At 43.1% G+C, this 20139-nt stretch overlaps 1 protein-coding gene across 5 annotated transcripts in view; it reads left to right on the forward strand.

The window, feature by feature from the left end:
* LOC124774923 (allergen Cr-PI-like) overlaps positions 1-20139 on the forward strand; it is a 164406-nt gene that overhangs the window by 36384 nt on the left and 107883 nt on the right. For all 5 annotated transcript variants that reach the window (XM_047249601.1, XM_047249600.1, XM_047249604.1 and 2 more), the window contains one exon: positions 8082-8259. In XM_047249601.1, coding sequence (XP_047105557.1) covers positions 8082-8259 — 178 coding nt within the window. The remainder of the gene's footprint in view (positions 1-8081; positions 8260-20139) is intronic.

A 20139-nucleotide genomic window follows, 5' to 3' on the forward strand; every position in this document is an offset into this window, starting at 1 on the left:
TCCCCACGGGCGCCAACTAGCCGCAGCAAACGCATACATGGGGAGTTAACGGCGCAGGCATCAGCAGAGCGATCCCTGTGTTGTCAAGGGGCTACAACCATCAGGAAACATGGCGGCCCCACCACAATCGACTGGATACTGTACTGGATATGAGGTGCAAAGAAGTCCATGGTCATCGTCGGCACAAAGTGACACTGCGTGGTGCATGGTGGAAAACGCACCCAGGAAGGTGTCCTCGCTCGGAGATGGGGAATGGGTGGGACTGCAACGCAACGACGAGAAAGTGAGCTAAAGATCTCAATGCACAATGGACATGTTGTACCACGTAAGGCGCCTTCCCCAGTTGGCTCGCTCTTCGGGAAAATTTTGAAAAATGGAGGTCAAACACTTCAGGGGACCATCACACAAAGAACGAAACGTGTGAGACTCCTATTAGTCGCCTCTTACGACAGGCAGGAATACCTCGGGCCTATTCTAACCCCCGGACCCGCAGGGGGGCCACAGTGATTTACAGAGTACACATATGGATGTAGATGTAGATGGGCAACTACAGCTGTGGTGATACGTTTCGAATGATGAAATTCGCAGCGGTTGCCGTTTCATCGTTTGAAAAGAGAAAATAATTGTTTTCTACTTCCCCTCTTAACACTTATTTTAATATCTTAGGTAGCATAAAGAACACGTAGAGTGTACCTATCTACATAGGTTTGTCTTTGACTTGTTTACCATCAAGTGTCGCTGCACACAGTTCAGTGCTATCTGACGATTGTAATGGGCCGGCCGGAGTGGCCGAGCGGTTCTAGGCGCTACAGTCTGGAACCGCGCGACCGCTACGGTCGCAGGTTCGAATCCTGCCTCGGGCATGGATGTGTGTGATGTCCTTAGGTTAATTAGGTTTAAGTAGTTCTAAGTTCTAGGGGACTGATGACCTCAGAAGTTAAGTCCCATAGTGCTCAGAGCCATTTGAACAATTTTTTTTATTGTAATGGATAATGTTGTTTGCTTTTGTTTGTACTGTAACGATTATTTTGGCTACAGTCTTCAAGCCCGATGATGTGATAAACCCTTTTTTTATATAACATTTTCAACTATTGCTTACTTATTATTGTTTTGCTTGTGCTTGCATAGTGTTTGATTTTATTTATTTTACTTCATGTCTGATCAGCAACGGAATATCATGAAAATGCCTGTAACTAAAACGTATGTAGTCAAAGGGTGAAACATTGTTAAGAGCACTTTTTTCTGTTTTTAATATGATTTTGTTCTGGTGGCTCTAACCAATGGTTGCTTTGTAACTGGCAGTTTGATTACGGTTTTGTGGCATGTATGCAGTTACTTGAGAATGACAACACAGGTGAAACTTCGTAGAACGTAAAATGGAAGTAAATAACTACCGTTAGAAGAAACTTATCTCTATCAAGAAGTTTATTAACGATGTGGGCCCTGTTGCAACTAAATTTGGATGTTACCACCTTCTTTTCAAGCTGATTAAACTCTGGTAACCTTTCAAAGTATTATTCTAATATGTGAACGAGAATATAAATGTGCACTTTTAACTCACTGGGTAAATCATCATAATCTCCAATAAACAAAGAAAATATTGTATTGGGTTCAGAGTCGAGTAATGGTTTTTGGAGGACATTTCCGTCTTCGTTAGTTTTACTTAAAAATTCACCATAGCCGTTTATATAACTACACACAATGTATGAGCACTCTTATTGCAAATTTATTCAAATACCACAGGAGTTTCGCTGCTCATTTATTTCTATTCTGGACGAAACGGTATCGAGCTACACGCTCAATTTCAGCGGTTCTGCAAAAGATACCTGATAATAAAACACTATATGCTTTTGCACTTGTGGCAGTTGTGTGTTAGGTTGTCCATTACTAACGTATAATTTATTATTTTGCCTTCATATAATTTCTGTAGATGTTTTTGGAGATTTTACCTTTTTTTAGCTGGTTTTCAGCATGTCCTCGTTATGTTATGTGCTAACTTGCTTTAAAATACCAGCGTTGTATTCTGCCGTCAGAGATTACGGTTCATGCATATTGTTTACTCTGATTTAACCGACATATTTAATTACTTTGTTTCGTTCATTAATAATAGATATAAAAATATAATTGTATAATATCTGCTATTTTTAGTTTAGGAGGTCATTTTATCTCTGAACGAGGACACCTGCAAAAATTAGATAAAATTCCTGCTTCTTAGGTCTGTTTGCTCATTTTGGATATTATATGGATCTTTTCACAATTTTTACATGTTAGTTTATAAACTGCTGATCGAGAAAATTTTGTGAATGGTTCTAATGAAGGACATATTGTGTTCTGCGACCTGAATCCGAGTTTTAGCTTTTTTTGGGGCACGTTGGAGTTTATCCAATAATTGTCTCTAATAAGGTAAGATAATGTATCTGTGCTTCTCTCGAGTTTGCGTTTGGTCAAGTACAATATCGTCTATTAATTCACTTCGATTCGTTTTGTTTGTTTTCGAATAAACTTCATTCATCAACTTCATAGAGGATGCAGTGAATACAAAAAGAGTTAGAGCTTATTCTTGTGCTTAGTGTTGTAACCAGACGGAACTACATTCGTATGGCCACAAATGTGGGTTCTGTGATTGCTCTGGGAGAAGGCTCATAAAACTAGAACACATGAAATATTATTTCACTTTAATACATAAATGGAGTTACCTAACTTTGGCACAGTTCTTTGCCACAGGATTGCGTGGTAATTTACAACTATCGTTTACTGTGAAAACATCACATGATGTACAGATTAACAAACTCATCTCTTGAGAGACAATGCTCAACCTTTGTTAAAGTACAAGTTCATCAGAAACTTTTTACTGTTACTGTTTTACATGATGATGTTGACTGCCGTAACTGTGGTCTCGAACTGGGCAGAGCGCTTTCCACGCTCGACTCTCTATTGACCTGCAGTGAGAGGGCACTGCTGATAGGGAAGGCGTGTTCTTCCGAAGCGCCTCCCATGAGTCGTTGCAGATTACAGCGATATCTCATTAACGTGTGTGGTATCGATATGTGTTGCCGATTTTGGTGCGGAACTGCTATCTCTGGACGATACCAGAGCTAGTTCCTAGTCTCTAGTGATCGCTTGCACTTACGGTACTCAAGCCAAATGTTGCATAATGCTCCGAACAATACCATATCGAGCTCTGCGGTGAATCGCGAAATCTCGAGCTAGTTAGAATGCGGGTATGGTTGCCCAGCCCTAGTTTTAATTGTGCCTTGAAAACGATAGGTGTGTTCACCTACGGTAATATCAGACGTTAACTGGCTGCAGAATAGAAATTTACACTTCTTCGTCTCATATCATACTGACAGACTAGTAGCTCTTATACTACGTTCATTTTAACTGAAGACATTGAAATATATCGAAAACTACACATCGGATCAAAAGAAGTTATTATTCCAATTTGTTTGTGGCGGAGGGGGACGTCTAACGATACCACACTAGACCTATCACATTACCATTCTATGACAAAATCTACATACGTTATGTATGAAGCATTATCTTCATTTCGCCACAAATGGTTCTGTAATCGGAGGAATAGAAATGGGTATACAATCGTAATTAACGACATGCTACTCAAAGGCCCTTGAATATCCAATGGAACATGGAACCCTACCTGCGTGCTGCGAGGATAGAACAGGCCAGTATTTCATAACTTGTAATTGGAAACCCAAGTCGCAATGCTGTATTCCTCAGACACATCGAACAGAGGACTACTCGACGCGCCACCGTGGTAGTTTAATGAAGTACCACGAGCACTTCGGCGGCAGCTCATGCGTCGTGCAGACGTAAAACACATAGGGGCTCCAAACGTTACAGTACTTCCACAGTGTTTATTGCTTGCACACGTACCTATCATTTGGAGAACAGACGTGCGAGTGGAGGATGAATGTTGCAACCACAGAAGAAAAAACCGAAAATTTACGGAGAATGTAAGAGAAATGCTGAAGCTGCTGTTGGCTTGTATGCCGAGAGTTTTCCAGAGAAAGATCGCTCTCGTTCGTTCTTTTACAAGGTTGTGAACGCCTTTACGTCTCATGGCTGTGTACAGACCGGCAAAAGGAAACGAAGCAAACGTGTTACAGAAGAAGCTAATGAAATAGCTGTACTAGCGACAGTGCACCGGAACTCAAAGATAAGCGCCCGGCAATAACATCGCGATTCTGCTATGTCCGTAGGTACAATTATCACAATACTTCATCGTCATAAGTATCATCCATACCACGTGTCACTGCATCAAGAACTTCATGGCGCCGATTTACGTAACCTGGTAGTGTTTTGTGAACGAGCACGTCAACAAATAAGACCCCCAGGTTCTTCGTCGAGGTACTATTTCCCGATGAGTCTACATTCACAAACCTTAGTAGCGTTAACCGATATAACCTGCATTACTGGAGGGTAGGCAATTCCCACTGGTTACGTCAAGTTGACTATCAACGTCCTTGGTCGGTTAACGTATGGATGTGGCATCATGGGGAACAAACTCATTGGTCTGTATTTTATCGACGGCACGTTGAGTGGAGGTAAATATCGGACTTTTTGGAGGAGGAACTATCGGTACTACTGCAAGATGTTGTCATGGACATTCGACAACGTACGTGGTTTCAACATGACGGTTGCCCATTAGATTACACAACCGAAGCACTGGAGGAATTAGATCACCTTTGCACTGGTCAGTGGATCGGCAGAGGTGACCCTATTAATTGGTCCTCTAGGTCGCCGGATTTCTTTCTGTGGGGATATTTAAAAGATAAGGTGTACCAGCAAGTGACAAAAGGACATAAAGGCATGGTCGACCGCAAGAGAAACGCCTGTTCTAGCATTGCCGCAGATATGCTTCTGTCCTGTACACGGTCATTTGAAAATCGTGTCACTAAATGTATTGAAGTTGGCGGTACTACGTTTGAACGCTTACTCTAATTGGAAAAATAGAGCAGCGTCCGCCTCGAACTCCGGTCAGAATCGTAATCTGCAATAAAAAAAAAAAAGCGGGGTTCCCACTGAAGATTTCAAAGTTGACTTCCGCCACGCACGCATGGGATAGGGTGGAGGACCGAGCGTGGTATCATTGGATATCCCCTCCGAGACAAACAAACTGAAATTATAACTTTTCTTGATCCGAGATATTTCAATGTCTTCAGTCAAAATGAACATCCTATATATTAAGCGTTAAAAATTCTCAACGAATCCAAACAAATGTTATTGTGATTATCAGTTTCAGCTACACATGAGCCATCTTCAGAGCATAAAAAACATTCTTGAATAGTGTAACTCCTATAACAGCGAAACACATTGTCCTAAAATTTTGAGTGACAACATTCACACTGAATGTATAAGTGGAATAATTTGGCATATCGTTCACATACAATCAACTCGAACGAAGGTCATAAAACTTGGGAATCAAATCGTTAAAGGTTAGTAACTGTCTCATTTGATTATTATTTGTGTTGTCTCACAGCAATACGTTATTGCAACGTGGTATATGAAGATAGTCTTGCAGTAGACGATCAATATAGAAAACAAGTAATATGCAGGGTGGTCCATTGATCGTGAACGGGCCAAATATCTCACGAAATAAGCGTCAAACGAAAAAACTACAAAGAACGAAACTTGTCTAGCTTGAAGGGGGAAACCAGATGGCGCTATGATTGGCCCGGTAGATGGTGCTGCCATAGGTGAAACGGATATCAACTGCGTCTTTAAAAATAGGAACCCCCATTTTTATTACATATTCGTGTAGTACGTAAAGAAATATGAATCAGTTAGTTGGACCACATTTTTCGCTTTGTGATAGATGGGGCTGTAATAGTCACAAACATATGCCTCACAATTTTAGACGAACAGTAGGTAACAGGGAGGTTTTTTAAATTAAAATACAGAACGTAGGTACGTTTGAACATTTTATTTCGGTTGTTCCAATGTGATACATGTACCTTTGTGAACTTAACATTTCTGAGAACGCATGCTGTTAGAGCGTGATTACCTGTAAATACCACATTAATGGAATAAATGTTCAAAATGAAGTCCGTCAACCTCAGTGCATTTGGGAATACGTGTAACGACATTCCTCTCAACAGCGAGTAGCTCGCCTTCCGTAATGTACGCACATGCATTGACACTGCGCTGACGCATGTTATCAGGCGTTGTCGGTGGATCACGATAGCAAATATCCTTCAACTTTCCCCACAGAAAGAAATCCGGGGACGTCAGACCCGGTGAAAGTGCGGGCCAATCCACCTGCAATGAAATATGCTATTCAATACCGCTTCAACCGCACGCGAGCTATGTGCCGGACATCCATCATATTGGAAGTACATCGCCATACTGTCATGCAGTGAAACATCTTGTAGTAACATCGGTAGAACATTACGTAGGAAATCAGCATGCATTGCACCATTTAGATTGCCATCCATAAAATGGGGGCCAATTATCCTTCCTCCCATAATGCCGCACCATACATTAACACGCCAAGGTCGCTGATGTTCTACTTGTCACAGCCATCGTGGATTTTCCGTTGCCCAATAGTGCATATTATGCCGGTTTACGTTACCGCTGTTGGTGAATGACGCTTCATCGCTAAATAGAACGCGTGCAAAAAGACTGTCATCGTCCCGTAATTTCTCTTGTGCCCAGTGGCAGAACTGTACACGACGTTCAATTCCTGGTGTTGTGACTTGGCAAGACAGCCAAGCCACTAGGAGATAGCCGAGAGGCACGCGTTTAAGCTCACGCAGGCTGGCGTGAGGTCTGGAACAGTTAAAGGAGTTGAGTCTAGTAAAAAAAGTACGTAGCTTCGGGAATACTTAACTTTAATCCATAATTGGTAAACATCGGTCTAACGGTACATGCATCACAAGATAAATAGCAAATGATAATGGCGCCTTGCTAGGTCGTAGCAAATGACGTAGCTGAAGGCTATGCTAACTATCGTCTCGGCAAATGAGAGCGTAATTTGTCAGTGAACCATCGCTAGCAAAGTCGGCTGTACAACTGGGGCGAGTGCTAGGAAGGCTCTAGACCCGCCGTGTGGCGGCGCTCGGTCTGCAATCACTGATAGTGGCGACACGCGGGTCCGACGTATACTAACGGACCGCGGCCGATTTAAAGGCTACCACCTAGCAAGTGTGGTGTCTGGCGGTGACACCACACCTGGTGCATAGAAATATGGTAGGGTGCAATCGATGTTGATGTAGCATTCTCAACACCTACATTTTTGAGATTCCCGATTCTCGCGCAATTTGTCTGCTACTAATGTGCGGATTAGCCGCGACAGCAGCTAAAACATTTACTTGTGCATCATCATTTGTTGCAGATCGTGGTTGACGTTTCACATGTGGCTGAACACTTCCTGTTTCCTTAAATAACGTAACTATCCGGAGAACGCTCCGGACACTTGGATGATATCGTCCAGGATACAGAGCAGCGTACGTATCACACTCCCGTTGGGCATTTTGATCACAATAGCCATACATCAACACGATATCGACCTTTTCCGCAATCGGTAAACGATCCATTTCAACACGGGTAATGCATCTCGAAGCAAATACCGTCCGCACTGGCGGAATATTACGGGATACCACGTACTTATACATTTGTGACTATTACAGCGCCATCTGTCACAAAGCGAAAAAAGTGGCCCAAATAAAACATTCTAATTTCTTTACGTACTACACGAATACGTAATAAAGTTGGGGGTTCCTATTTAAAAAAAACGCAGTTGATATCCGTTTGACCTATGGCAGCACCATCTAGCGGGCCAACCATAGCGCCATCTGGTTTCCCCTTCAAGCTAGACGAGTGTCGTTCTTTGTAGTTTTTTCGTTTGATGCTTATTTCGTGAGATATTTGGCCCGGTCACTATCAATGGACCACCCTATATAATCTCGATTTGTAGGATTTTTAATCTTCAATAAAAAAAAGAAAAACAAAAAAGAGACTGTTAAACAATCAGGATCTGGATCAATTGTAAGCGTTTGATCGAGGCACGCTGTTGCTACTGTTGCCCGCTAAGTGCAGCTTGGTTACCTTGTCGTGTTTGGCAGGCCGCCACGTGGGCCAAGCAGCGGCTGAGCGAGGCGTTGTTCTCGTACGCGTTCACGGTGGCGGTGCTGCGCCGAAACGACACCAGCGACGTGGTGCTGCCCGCGCCCTACGAGCTGTGGCCCCGGTACTTCGTCGGCCCTGACGTCTTGCGGCGGGCCTACGACGCTCGCCTACGCGGTAAGTCCCGTGTTCTGCTGCAACAGGCCATCCAACCTTATACAGAGGGTACGGTGTCGTAAGCGGAGTACTCTGAAACAGCGAACTAATGCTCATTAATGAATATACCACGTTCCTTTCTGACGTTCCCACACTTCGATCCTCCAACTTTATAGTGTAGTCCCGTACCTAAGAATCTCTAAAGCAAGGCCACTGGTTCCGGATACTGCCCAATCGATATAGGGAAACGTATACAGCTTACCGCCAAGAATGGCAGTGACAGCTCACTCAACTAAACAATATTTTTAGATTACACTACCTCAAAAATAAGTAAAGCAATCAGAAGGCAAGGTCAGCTGTAATGTTACTTCACAGATACAAATCATCGATGGGTATGTAAACAGTTAGAGCTCCAATTCTCTGTGATAGAACGACCACTAGAGAGCATCAGTATAGTTAGTGCTTAGTGTTATTACCAGACCTGGTGGGATATCTAAGCAACGTGAATAGCGTCAGACGTTGAGTGGTCTCTGTGAAGGATACAGGGATGTTGTGTAGTAGTGTGAGACAACGCTATCACTACATGACAGAGTCTGAAAGGGACCTAACTGTGGGTTATAATTTGGCTGGCTGGTCGAAATGTGCAATACTCAGACTTGTGTGTGTGTGTGTTTGGAGCCTATGGGCGCTTAAAGGTGAGGTAATCAGCCCCCCAGATCTGTGAGGAACTTGGATTTAACAATTGTTATGACCTGACGAAACTACAATTGTCCAGTCACAACTACAGGTTCTTTGATTGCTCTGGGAGATGGCTGATTGGAACTACAATATACAAAACATTAGTTCACTTTATTAGAAGAGTGCTATAAAGATGTACTTAATTATACACAATCCATTGCCGCAGGAGTGTGCCGAATATTTACAACTGTCTTTGAACAGTAAAGCATCACTGTATGCGCGCAATTACAAACTCTTCACTTGAAGTACAACATTCACAAAAGTACAGTTCCATCTGAGACTTGAATAGCACAAGTGTCCTAACTAGATGATCCTGACTGCTTCATCGGTGATCACGGATTGGAGAAGAATGAGTCGACGCTCGGTTGTATATCGACCTCTCTGCTATGGCGCTGCGGTGCTGAGAGAGAGGGCATGTCTTCATGAGCGCCTCCCATTTGCCGTTGCGGACTGCAGCGAGACATCGCTGGTATCTGTGGTGTCGATGCGCTTTGCTGACTTTGGTGTGGCACTGCTATCTTTGGATGATACCACAACAGTGGTCCGATGATGGATTGCATGGAAGCGTGAGGGCAGGCGTACTCGTCGTCAAGTTTATGGTCAACCATGGCTGACAACCACAGGGGAGGACCATCGTACTGTGCACCAGACACTTCCTAACCCTTTCATATCTGCTCCTACCACCCGAGAACAAGTAGTGGACTCCCTGCAACATTCTGCATCATCCCACACTGGTCGATGACTAGCAGCACCCAGACTAGGAAATCACAGTCCCTTCACTAGGCTGCCGTTAACACGGCGTTTGGAGTGGTGCCGTGCTGCTGATGAATAGTGTCGCACTACGTTTAGCGAAGATTCGTGGTTTTGCACTACACCGGATGACTGTCGTCGACGAGTATTCCGGAGATCTGGGAGGAGATCCGATTCTTCCAATGTTTTGCCAGAGGCACAGCGGTGTTACTGGGTTCAAATGACTCTAAGCACTATGGGACTTAACATCTGAGCTCATCAGTCCCCTAGACTTAGAACTACTTAAACCGAACTAACCTCTCTGCCCGAGGCAGGATTCGAACCTGCGGCCGTAGCAACAGCCTAGCACTGAAGCGCCTAGAACCGCACGGCCGCAGTGGCCGGCGCGGTGTTACTCCTGGTGTTATGGTGAGCGGACCATCGAGTATGACCTCAGATCAACTCTGATGACACAACGACACGTCACGGACATCCTGCGTCCTCATGCGTTACCTCTCAAGCGACCATATCGTGGTGTCTCTTTCACTAGGTCACAACTCTTCCAGGCATGACACATGTATCTATGAACTGCCTGTGTTGTGCTCAGGTACTTACGTGACTAGTAACATTCCCAAATCTGTTCCCGATACAACATGTGTCGGATCAGCTCGGACGTCGACTCCACACCACTGCCAGCATCCATTATATCACGGACCAGTAACGTTGTGGGCCAGATTGTCTCAGGAGAGGATACAGTGGCTTATAATACACTTCCCAAAGGAATCATTGGATGAATCCAGCCCAGGGGATGCAACGTCGTATTGATAATAGCGCTCATACTGCCAAGTTCCTTGTAAATTTGAGTCGCTTCGCGCTTTCGTAATAACTGAAATAACATATGCTCTCAACTCGTGAAATTCCATTTCGTTTCCTCCACGTCTTCTGGGTGATTCATTTTTTTTTTTTTTTTGTCTGACGGTGTTTTAACGACTAAAGGGATTAAAGTTGGTACCGTCTATTTCAGAAATAAATACATCCACTGCGTGTACGGTTTAGTTGCTTCAAACGAACTTTGGTAATTTTGAAATAATACGGCCCCCAGTCCAAATGGACACACTGAACTGCAGTTGATTATAGCAGTGGCTTATGTAGCCTAAAATTTTGTTTACAAGTACATTATATAATTCTGTATTGTACCTACTGACGCGAGCTTTCTCTGCGATTACTGAATTTAGAATTTCGGTGTAAGTCTGGTCAATTTAACTTTGACATGAACTTGAACAGGACAACGCATTGATCTCGCCGGGCACTAATACCTACCTTACGAAATTTATTTTTAGATGAATTGGTCACAGCACAAACATAAAGTTTCAAGCTGCTGAAACTCATTACGAAATATAAACTGTGAAACAATGCTACAATACTGTACACCAAGCGATCAGAGAACAACAATATTGAAGCAAAAGCAAATATATTATAATACTTAACTTGCTTAGTGCTAGAATTCAGTTTAAGTTAAATAATAATATTCAGATCTAAGATCGTTAGACTGAACCTCTTTCTACGCAAACTCTCTGTTAGTTGGTTTAAGTTTACTCGTGAACTTCTCAAAGGAATAACATTAGATGTAATCCGATTACATTATCTTAGGTATTTATGATACTCAGTCATGGATATAGGAACCTTGCAATGAGGAATCCACCCCAGCTAATAATGAAACAGGTCAATAAAATGGTTCAAATGGCTCTGAGCACTATGGGACTTAACATCTCAGATCATCAGAACTACTTAAACCTAAATAACCTAAGGACATCAGACACATCCATGCCCGAGGCAGGATTCGAACCGGCGACCGTAGCGGTCGCGCGGTTCCAGACTGAAGCGCCTAGAACAGCTCGGCAACCAGCGGCCGTCAAACAGGTCAATAATGTAGTCTGCAAAACACAGTCTACGCAACATTACATCTAAACAACATTACACTGAGGTGACAGAAGTTATGGGACAGTGATATACACATGTATGGATATTGATGATATCGCGCACACAACGCATAAAAGGGCAGTGCATTGGTTGAGCTGACATTTGTATTCAGACGATACATGTGAAAAGGTTTCCGACGTGATTATGGCCACAACGATGGGAATTAACAGACTTTGAACGCGGAATGGTAGTTGGAGTTAGACACTTGGAACATCGTTAGGGAATTCAATATTCCCAGATTCACAATGTCAAGAGTGTGCCGAGAATACCAAATTTCAGGCATTACCTCTCACTGCGGTCATCGCAGTGGCCGATAGTCTGCACTTAATTATTGAGAGCAGTGGCATTTGCGTAGAGTTGTCGATTCTACAAGCAACGGTGGGTGGAATAACCGCAGAAATCAGTGTGGGACGTAGGATGAACGTATCCGTTGGGCAGTGCCTTTGCTAACAGCACGACATCGCCTGCAGCGCCTCTCCTGGACTCGGGACCATATCGAATGGACCTTAGACGACTTGAAAATGGTGGCCTGTATGCCCGCACACCCACCGTCGACGAGACTGCACGCTTCGCCGTCCCCCCCCCCCCCCCCCCCGTCCCCCCAGCTAGTTTGTGTTTGTCTCAAAAGTTTGTGTATATATTGTCCCGGCTAGTTAAGAACAATTCCCTGCCGTGTGGGTCGGGCATGAATCATCTCTGAATCACGTTGTGAATCAAATCGTGTGAACGAGCAGTTGAAAATTGATCGCGTTTTTCCAGAGATATTTCATATACTTTCAACCACGACGGGTCCAAAGACAGATTTGTTTTTATTTTTATTACTCTGGAGTAAGATATCAATTGAGCTCCAGTCTATTTTTACTAATTTGTCTCCCTGAGTAATTTGATTTAGTTACCTTAGCAGTCTGTATGCATTTGTTGAATCCTACTAAATCTGTTTGTAAAAACGTTTATCAGCTTCCTTCAATAACCCTTGGATGTTCACAGATATAATTGTCTATGTACTAGCTGATTGTGGAATTTAGTAAACACTGGGAATGTCTCAAAAATTAATGAGAGATGGCCCTGGGGGATCAATGAAAGGAGAGTGGATCCTAGTGTGTATTGTTTTGGTATAATAACAGTCAGTCAGTACTACATTCCTTCGTGTATCTATCACAAAAGATATGCTTTAGCATGACTGTCCTTTGCCATTAATGTCCGATAAATTATAAATATGTCTCTGGGCCTTAAAATGTCTAAGTTTCTCAATTCTCACGACACGATATTAGTTATGGATTCGAATCCTTTCAATGTCTGTTCAGCACAAGTTTAATCTTTTAACGGGAACTATTTTTCACTTCTCTTTTATTAGCGGAATCACCTTCACGACGAGCGGCAAAGATACTAGTGTGATAACGTCCAAACTATTTTCGGTCCCAATACTCTTTAATAATTCGCATACAGCGAATAAAGTACTAATTCAACATAAAAGTTTCCGTATTGTCAATAAATCTCTTCACAATCGTAAGTATACGATCGTAGCTTTTCGTTTAACACGTACATCACCATTCACTTGGATATCAATGTTTGTACACCTTATCACCTCTAATTGACTCCGTCTCTGAATTTATCCTAAAATAATCTATTCTCCACCACTCCAATGTCTAATCCAGTCCTAAGAATGCAATTTAATTAGGCTTCTAATCCCAAGATTCCGACTACCACAGAAGAACTCCGAACCAACTCGCCACCGCTGGAAACAAAAACTCAAGAGACCTAACAATACTGAGCATTGGTTTATATATTTCATTCAAAACAAAACTCAGCTCTGTTATGTCTTTCTTGGATTCCCTCTGTACTGCTTTGCGTTGCTCTATTTCGAATATCTACTCTTTGTAAAATTTTAACTAACTATTTTTTCGAAATACTACTACGGTTTTTTGGCTCTTAGGTCATTTCTTATTACAGAATTTAATCTATTACTCGTTTCTGTGTAACCACTCTCTAAAGAGCGGTTACACCTGGTCAGATGAGTCCCGTCATCCGTTGGTGAGAATTGATGGTGGGGGTTAGAGAGAGGCGCACACCCCACGAAGCTATGGACTCCATTAGTCAACAAGACACTGGAAGTCGGCGGTGGCTTGATAATGGTGTGGGTTGTGTTTACATGGTATGAACTGGGTCCTCTGGTGCAACTGAACCGATCAGAGATTAGGGCTCGTACAGAGACATATAGGCAGTCATTTTTCCCTCGTTTTGTTTGGGATTGGAACAGGGAGAGAAGATGCTAGTTGTGGTACGAGGTACCCTTCACCACGTACCGTGTGGTGGATTGCGGGGTATGTATGTAGATGTAGATGTAGATTGACCGGAAATGGTTGTGTTCGGCTACTTGAAGACCACTTGCAGTCATTCGTGGACTTAATGTTCGCAAAAAACAATGCTCCATGCCAGTGGGCCACAACTGTTCGCAGTTGGTTTGAAGAACATTCTGGACAATTTGAGCGAATGACTTTGCCACCCAGATCGCCCTTCATGAATCCCATCGTACATTTATGGGACATAATCGAGAGGTCAGTTCGTGAATAGAATCCTGCACCTGCAACACTTTCGCGATTACGGACGCCTATAAGAGCAGCATGGCGCAGTATTTCTGCAGCGGACTTCCAGCGACGTATTGAGTCCATGCCAAGTCGAGTTGCCGCACTACGTCAGGCAAAAGGAGGTCCGACTCGATACTAGGAGGCGTCCCATGACTTTTGTCACCTCGTATAATAGAGGAAATGTTTTCAAAAGAGACACTTGCATTTACGGTTTAAATTACTAAACACTGTAAGCATCGATTTTAAGTCTCGTGATACTTGTGTCATCGAAAGTCGAAATTTTGTGGAGAGTTTGGCGACAATAGTGCAATACTGCTCCATAAAACAACCAATCATCAATAATGTGTAGTACCATACGTTGTCAGACTTTCCTTCTCACCTCACTCCAACCCACCAGTGCCACACTTGCGAGAAACATGCATGCTGTTAAATCTCGCCTCGTGAATGCATGCAAGTGAAGTTCACCGTTTAAGAGAACGCCCCACGGCTCAAACCCTGTGCTAGCGACACATACAGCTACACAAATATATCCATCTTTGCGGCCAGATCGCACTCGCGCGTGTCACTTTCCGAAGTCGTTCTCAACGACACGTGTGAATTCTTTTTGTTTCATCGTGTCCGAGTGATTAATTGTATAATAACATCATGAACACTGATTACTTTGATTAAAAGTGCTCTCCATCCAAAACGCATAAGAAACGATAAATCTCATAATCTTATTCTATCTTTGCGAAATAAATATGCATAACTGCATCTGTGGTGGAATCGTTACATCTTGTCTTCTGGAAGGCCTTTGCATCTGTTCCGCTCTGTCGCCTAATGAACAAAATACAAGTGTACGGTTATTTCGTATCAGTTTTGAGACAGTTGGCAGCCAGTAGAACACACCACGTCGTTCGTAACAGAGGTAAATCTTTAGACGGGCATACAGGTGATCTAGTAGATAACGTCCGAAACTGCACAAGGCTATTAGGGGATGATGTATACCAGGTGATGCAGTTGCCCCTATCGATGTCGTCTCATACAACCCGCAGTGGTGTATTTGGTCTTCAAAAGCCATGGCGAAATTTTTGCATTATCTTGCTCACTACGCGCCAACTATCAGTCGTACAGAAAAAGTGAACAGGACTTTTTTGTAGGATCTCTAGTATGTTGCTCATGACACTCCCTCCTACGGCTGTACAGAAATTTTTCCCACATTCGACCTTTTTTTGTCTTTCTTGACTGGCTTTATTACGCCACCGGCTTAGTCGAGGAGTTACTAATTGTAGAATTGACGTTTGTGCACGTTTTACTTAACTTTTTGTGAATTTTAACAGCGGTAAATAAACAATTACGTCGTAGCATTTGTCAGGCATTCTGGCTGCAAACTGCTGTGCTTGTAACGGGTAAGTTTGGATCGAACTGTCAACGTAATTCATTTTAACGTAACGTTTACAAAATTCGTTTTTCTTTCATTGCCCTCAAGGGCGCGTTTAAATGAATAATGTTAACGAAATACCCGACATTGCTGGTGGCATAATAGCCCAACCTATAGAGACAAAAAGACGTCGATTACAGGGATTAGTTCGTGTAGTCGGAAATTTTTATACAACGGTAGGATGGAGTGCAACGAATAACATGCTAGAAATTCTGACTAGTGAGGAAAGAGTGTGAGTGTAGAGGTGCGTTTGGAGGTCACTTTTGTATTTTTTCTTGAGTAATTCGAAAACTGTGATCTCCAGCGAAAACGTATCCCAGAGAGACATTTAACTACATTAAATTTCCTACAAAACTGTACTATTCATTTTTCTATAGGACTAATAGTTGGCGCGTAACGGGCGAGAGAATATGAAAATCTCACGCGTGGTTTTTGAAAGCTGGATATAATATTGCGGGCTGCATAAAACAACATCGGTAGGGGCAGCTGAATTACCCTTTGTAGAGAAGACACAAAATTCGAAAATTGTAGCGAAAAGCAGGCAGATCTGCAGAGGATCGATTCTTGGTACAAGTTGACGTTCAACGTAAATAAACGTAATGTATTGGACGTAGATAGGTGGAAAGACCCGTTACTGTATATGATTGTACGATTACCGAACAATCACTTGAAGCAGTCACATTCATTAAATACGTATCTGAGAGCTTGTGTGTTCCCAGCTAGCAGGCCATGAAGGTTTTGACGCTAGTGATGTTCAGAGGCGATGTTCAAACTGCCGTGTGATGGATATTGTTTTAGAGACGCTGCTGAAAACGTCGTCCGTTTACGTTAATGCACAACTGGCAGCTGCGTGCTATTGATCGTGTGCGACGTTCAACACAGCGAAATGTTTCATGAATACTGGTTGGTGTTTCAGTTAAATGGGCAACCTGTTTTTCTGGAGTGCCTGTCGGAGTCTCATGCAGCAAAGACTTCACCTAGCCTCAAAAATAGAAATCCATGACTAAGTCAGCAACATCTCTAAAACAATATTCATCAGATGGCAGTCTGAATACCATTTCTGAACATCGCTAGTGTCGAAGCCTTCATGGGCCCATAGCGGGTGCATCTGTGACATTTTCGTCAAACAAACACAGTGTTTCTTGGATATTTGTGGTTAAGTTCTATGGGACCAAACTGCAGAGGTCATCGGTCCCTAGGCTTACACACTACTTAATCCAACTAACTTACGCTTAGGACAACATACACACACCCGTGCCCAAGGGAGGACTCGAACCTCCGGCGGGAGGAGCCGCGCGAACTGTGACAAGGTGCCCTAGACCGCACGGCTACCCCTTGCGGCAAAGTGTTTCTTTTTATCTCCTTCATATTACTGTGAAACTTTTGTGTACATTGCTTTTATGTAGACACATATTACAGAGTTGAGCCATGAAATGTCATCTGTGTTGAAAATTAAGCCTACAATACTAATTTTGAAACTAACATAGTTATTCAGTGCAGCAATGAAAAGAAGAGAGAACTGCATATCTCAAACTATCACGTTGATCCTAAATATAGAAGACGAGTATGAAAGAAACCACAGTAGAGCAGCTTATGGTACAATGATCCACCTTATTTACTGATTCAAAGTCTACAACCACCAACCCCACAAAAAATATTCCTTAACCCGCAATATCATTAATCTCTATCAAGATTGCATCTTCTTTGTAGAATTCCAAGGTCAGAGAATAATATGGAGGAAACAAACATAGCTTCCGTGAAGCAAGCGTTTAACTTCGATACAAATGTGCAACCTCTTCTTGAACGTACTCGATGTTTCAACTGCGGTGACGACCTTGTAATCACAAAACAAAACATGAAATGTGGAGGAGAATTTGCTACGAATAGACATTCTCTCATGGTCGGTACATACTACGGAAGAAGTCAGCTGAAATTCAGTCCACTGAAGGCACAACCACGAATTTTTATCTGAGGAGCTGGGAGCCAAAAAGCAGTGTAAACCTCTTCTAGTAAAAACTTTCATTGTTGCTAGGCTCTACGTAATCGATCGAAAAGTGAAACACATTTAATAGCTTTGAGCTTAGAGTCCATGGAACCGCAGCGACTGATTAACTACCAAAATTATTTCATTGCCACTATCATTACTATAACACGTTCCGCAGCTGAAGTTAGCGACTTTTGTGGCGCTAGGTTGGATTTCGGCGTTATTTTCACGAATTTTCGAAAGTAAGAGTGCCCATTCAGATGAACTAGAACTAACTTTAAACTGTCACAGCTGAAGTTCAATAATTAACCTTGCGCCGACGTAAGACGTTTCGCAGCCGCGACTGTTTCAAATCCGCTCAATCGGCGCGGCAGTGATGGAGGAGCAAACCATGGCGCTAGGACGAACCAGCCGCTGGATTTGACTGCAAGCCGTGGCGGAACAGCTGAAACAAGGTGAAGGGAGCGGGCCGAATACTTACCAGATGTCGGGACTGGGCGCAGTCTGCTTCAGTGTTAGCTGATTGGTCTATAGCGTAGCCGGCCGCAGTGGCCGAGCGGCTCTAGGCGCTTCAGTCCGGAGCCGCGCGACTGCTACGGTCGCAGGTTCGAATCCTGCCTCAGGCATGGATGTGTGTGATGTCCTTAGGTTAGTTAGGTTTAAGTAGTTCTAACTTCTAGGGGACTGATGACCACAGATGTTAAGTCCCATAGTGCTCAGAGCCATTTGAACCATTTGAATCTATAGCGTAAACAGAACAAGGAGACAGCGAATTTGCCTGTGTGTGTGTGTGTGTGTGTGTGTGTGTGTGTGTGTGTAATTCGGCCTGATCAGCACACATTATATTAACAGAATTCGCTGTTTGATTTGTGTCCGCGTATCTGAGCTTTCAGATGCAATATCCAAGTTCCTCAGTCGCCAGTTCGTTTGGTCCCCTTTCAATTTTGATGTCATTTGAGCTTTCACTAATGCTTTTTGTAACCAACCCGCTCTTTAACTGCCAGGCTTCACCTGAATTTTGTGGAAGGTTTTCTAGTGCAGCGTCTATATTAATAAACGTTCAGACCGCTTCAGCGTTTCTGGCGGGCGTCTATTTGATATTTTCCTCTGTGAGCAGGTGTTGTTTATCTAGATTATTGTGTCATTCCTTTTAAGATTTAAGTTTATTGAATTTTAAAATTTTAAGTAGAATTTGCTCCTAGCCCAATTGTTTTCGTATCTGATGAAAATTACTGACACATTTGTGGGCAAGTTGTGGCCGAGCGGTTCTAGGCGCTTCAGTCCGGAACCGCACTGCTTCTACGGTCGCAGTTTCGAATCCTGCCTCGGGCATGGAAGTGTGTGATGTGCTTAGGTTAGTTAGGTTTAACTAGTTCTAAGTTCTAGGGGACTAATGACCTCAGGAGTTGAGTCCCATAGTGCTCAGAGCCATTTGAACCATTTTTTAAACAACAAACATTTTTAGCAAGGGGCAAAAATCACTCACAGCTCAACCCAATCGTACCACTCGGTCTAGTGGCACAAACCTGGTATCGAGAGCTGTTTCAAGGAAAAGAAGTTTTTGAAACCAAAAAGGAGGCCATAATTCATAGTAATAAAGCACTGTTAAATTGCGACATAGACCGAGTGGTTGATTGTCCCCACGCAGACTGTAGCTTTGCAAAGGAAAGGCGCTCTTTATGGGATAGAAGGTGTGAGGTTTGGCCTGCGACACATAACACGCAATGGTGACTGGGGAGAAGTCTGCGACAGTTTATTGCCAACATTTGTTGGTAGTGCTAAAGTAACACAGTCACAGCTTGTAATCCAAATGCTACACTTCCTGCAACTGTAGAACACGTACAAAATAACATGGCCCGTAAATGTGCAGATAGCACCTTAGCGGAGGGCACAACGGTAGTGAAGGGGCCACATCATAGCAGGGGAGCTGCAGTTCAACAACAGAAGCCCGTTCACAAGCGGAACCTCTACACTACAATTAACTAGTCTGCAAGCCATCATTTTAACAGTTTATGTCACTATGACCAATAATTGGACACGTCAGTAGCCCGTGGCTGGAGTACCGAGCATGATAAGGAGCACACAGACAAGTGATATGGCCGCTTCTAACAGACAAGAACACTGTTCAGGAGGTGACAGTAAACTAAAGTGACCACCTCTTCGGAATAAAGGGTAGATTCATTCAGCACTGAGAACAAGAATGCATTTTTGCACTGGAGCCAAATTACACTACTAGCCATTAAAATTGCTACACCAAGAAGAAATGAAGATGATAAACGAGTATTCATTGGACAAACATATTATACTAGAACTAATATGTGATTACATTTTCACGCAATTTGGGTGCATAGATCCTGAGAAATCAGTGCCCAGAACAACCACCTCTGGCCGTAATAACGGCCTTGATACGCCTGGGCATCGAGTCAAACAGGGCTTGGATGGCGTGTACAGGTACAGCTGCCCAT

This window comes from Schistocerca piceifrons, chromosome 2 (assembly GCF_021461385.2).
Source record: "Schistocerca piceifrons isolate TAMUIC-IGC-003096 chromosome 2, iqSchPice1.1, whole genome shotgun sequence".
NCBI lineage: Eukaryota > Metazoa > Arthropoda > Insecta > Orthoptera > Acrididae > Schistocerca > Schistocerca piceifrons.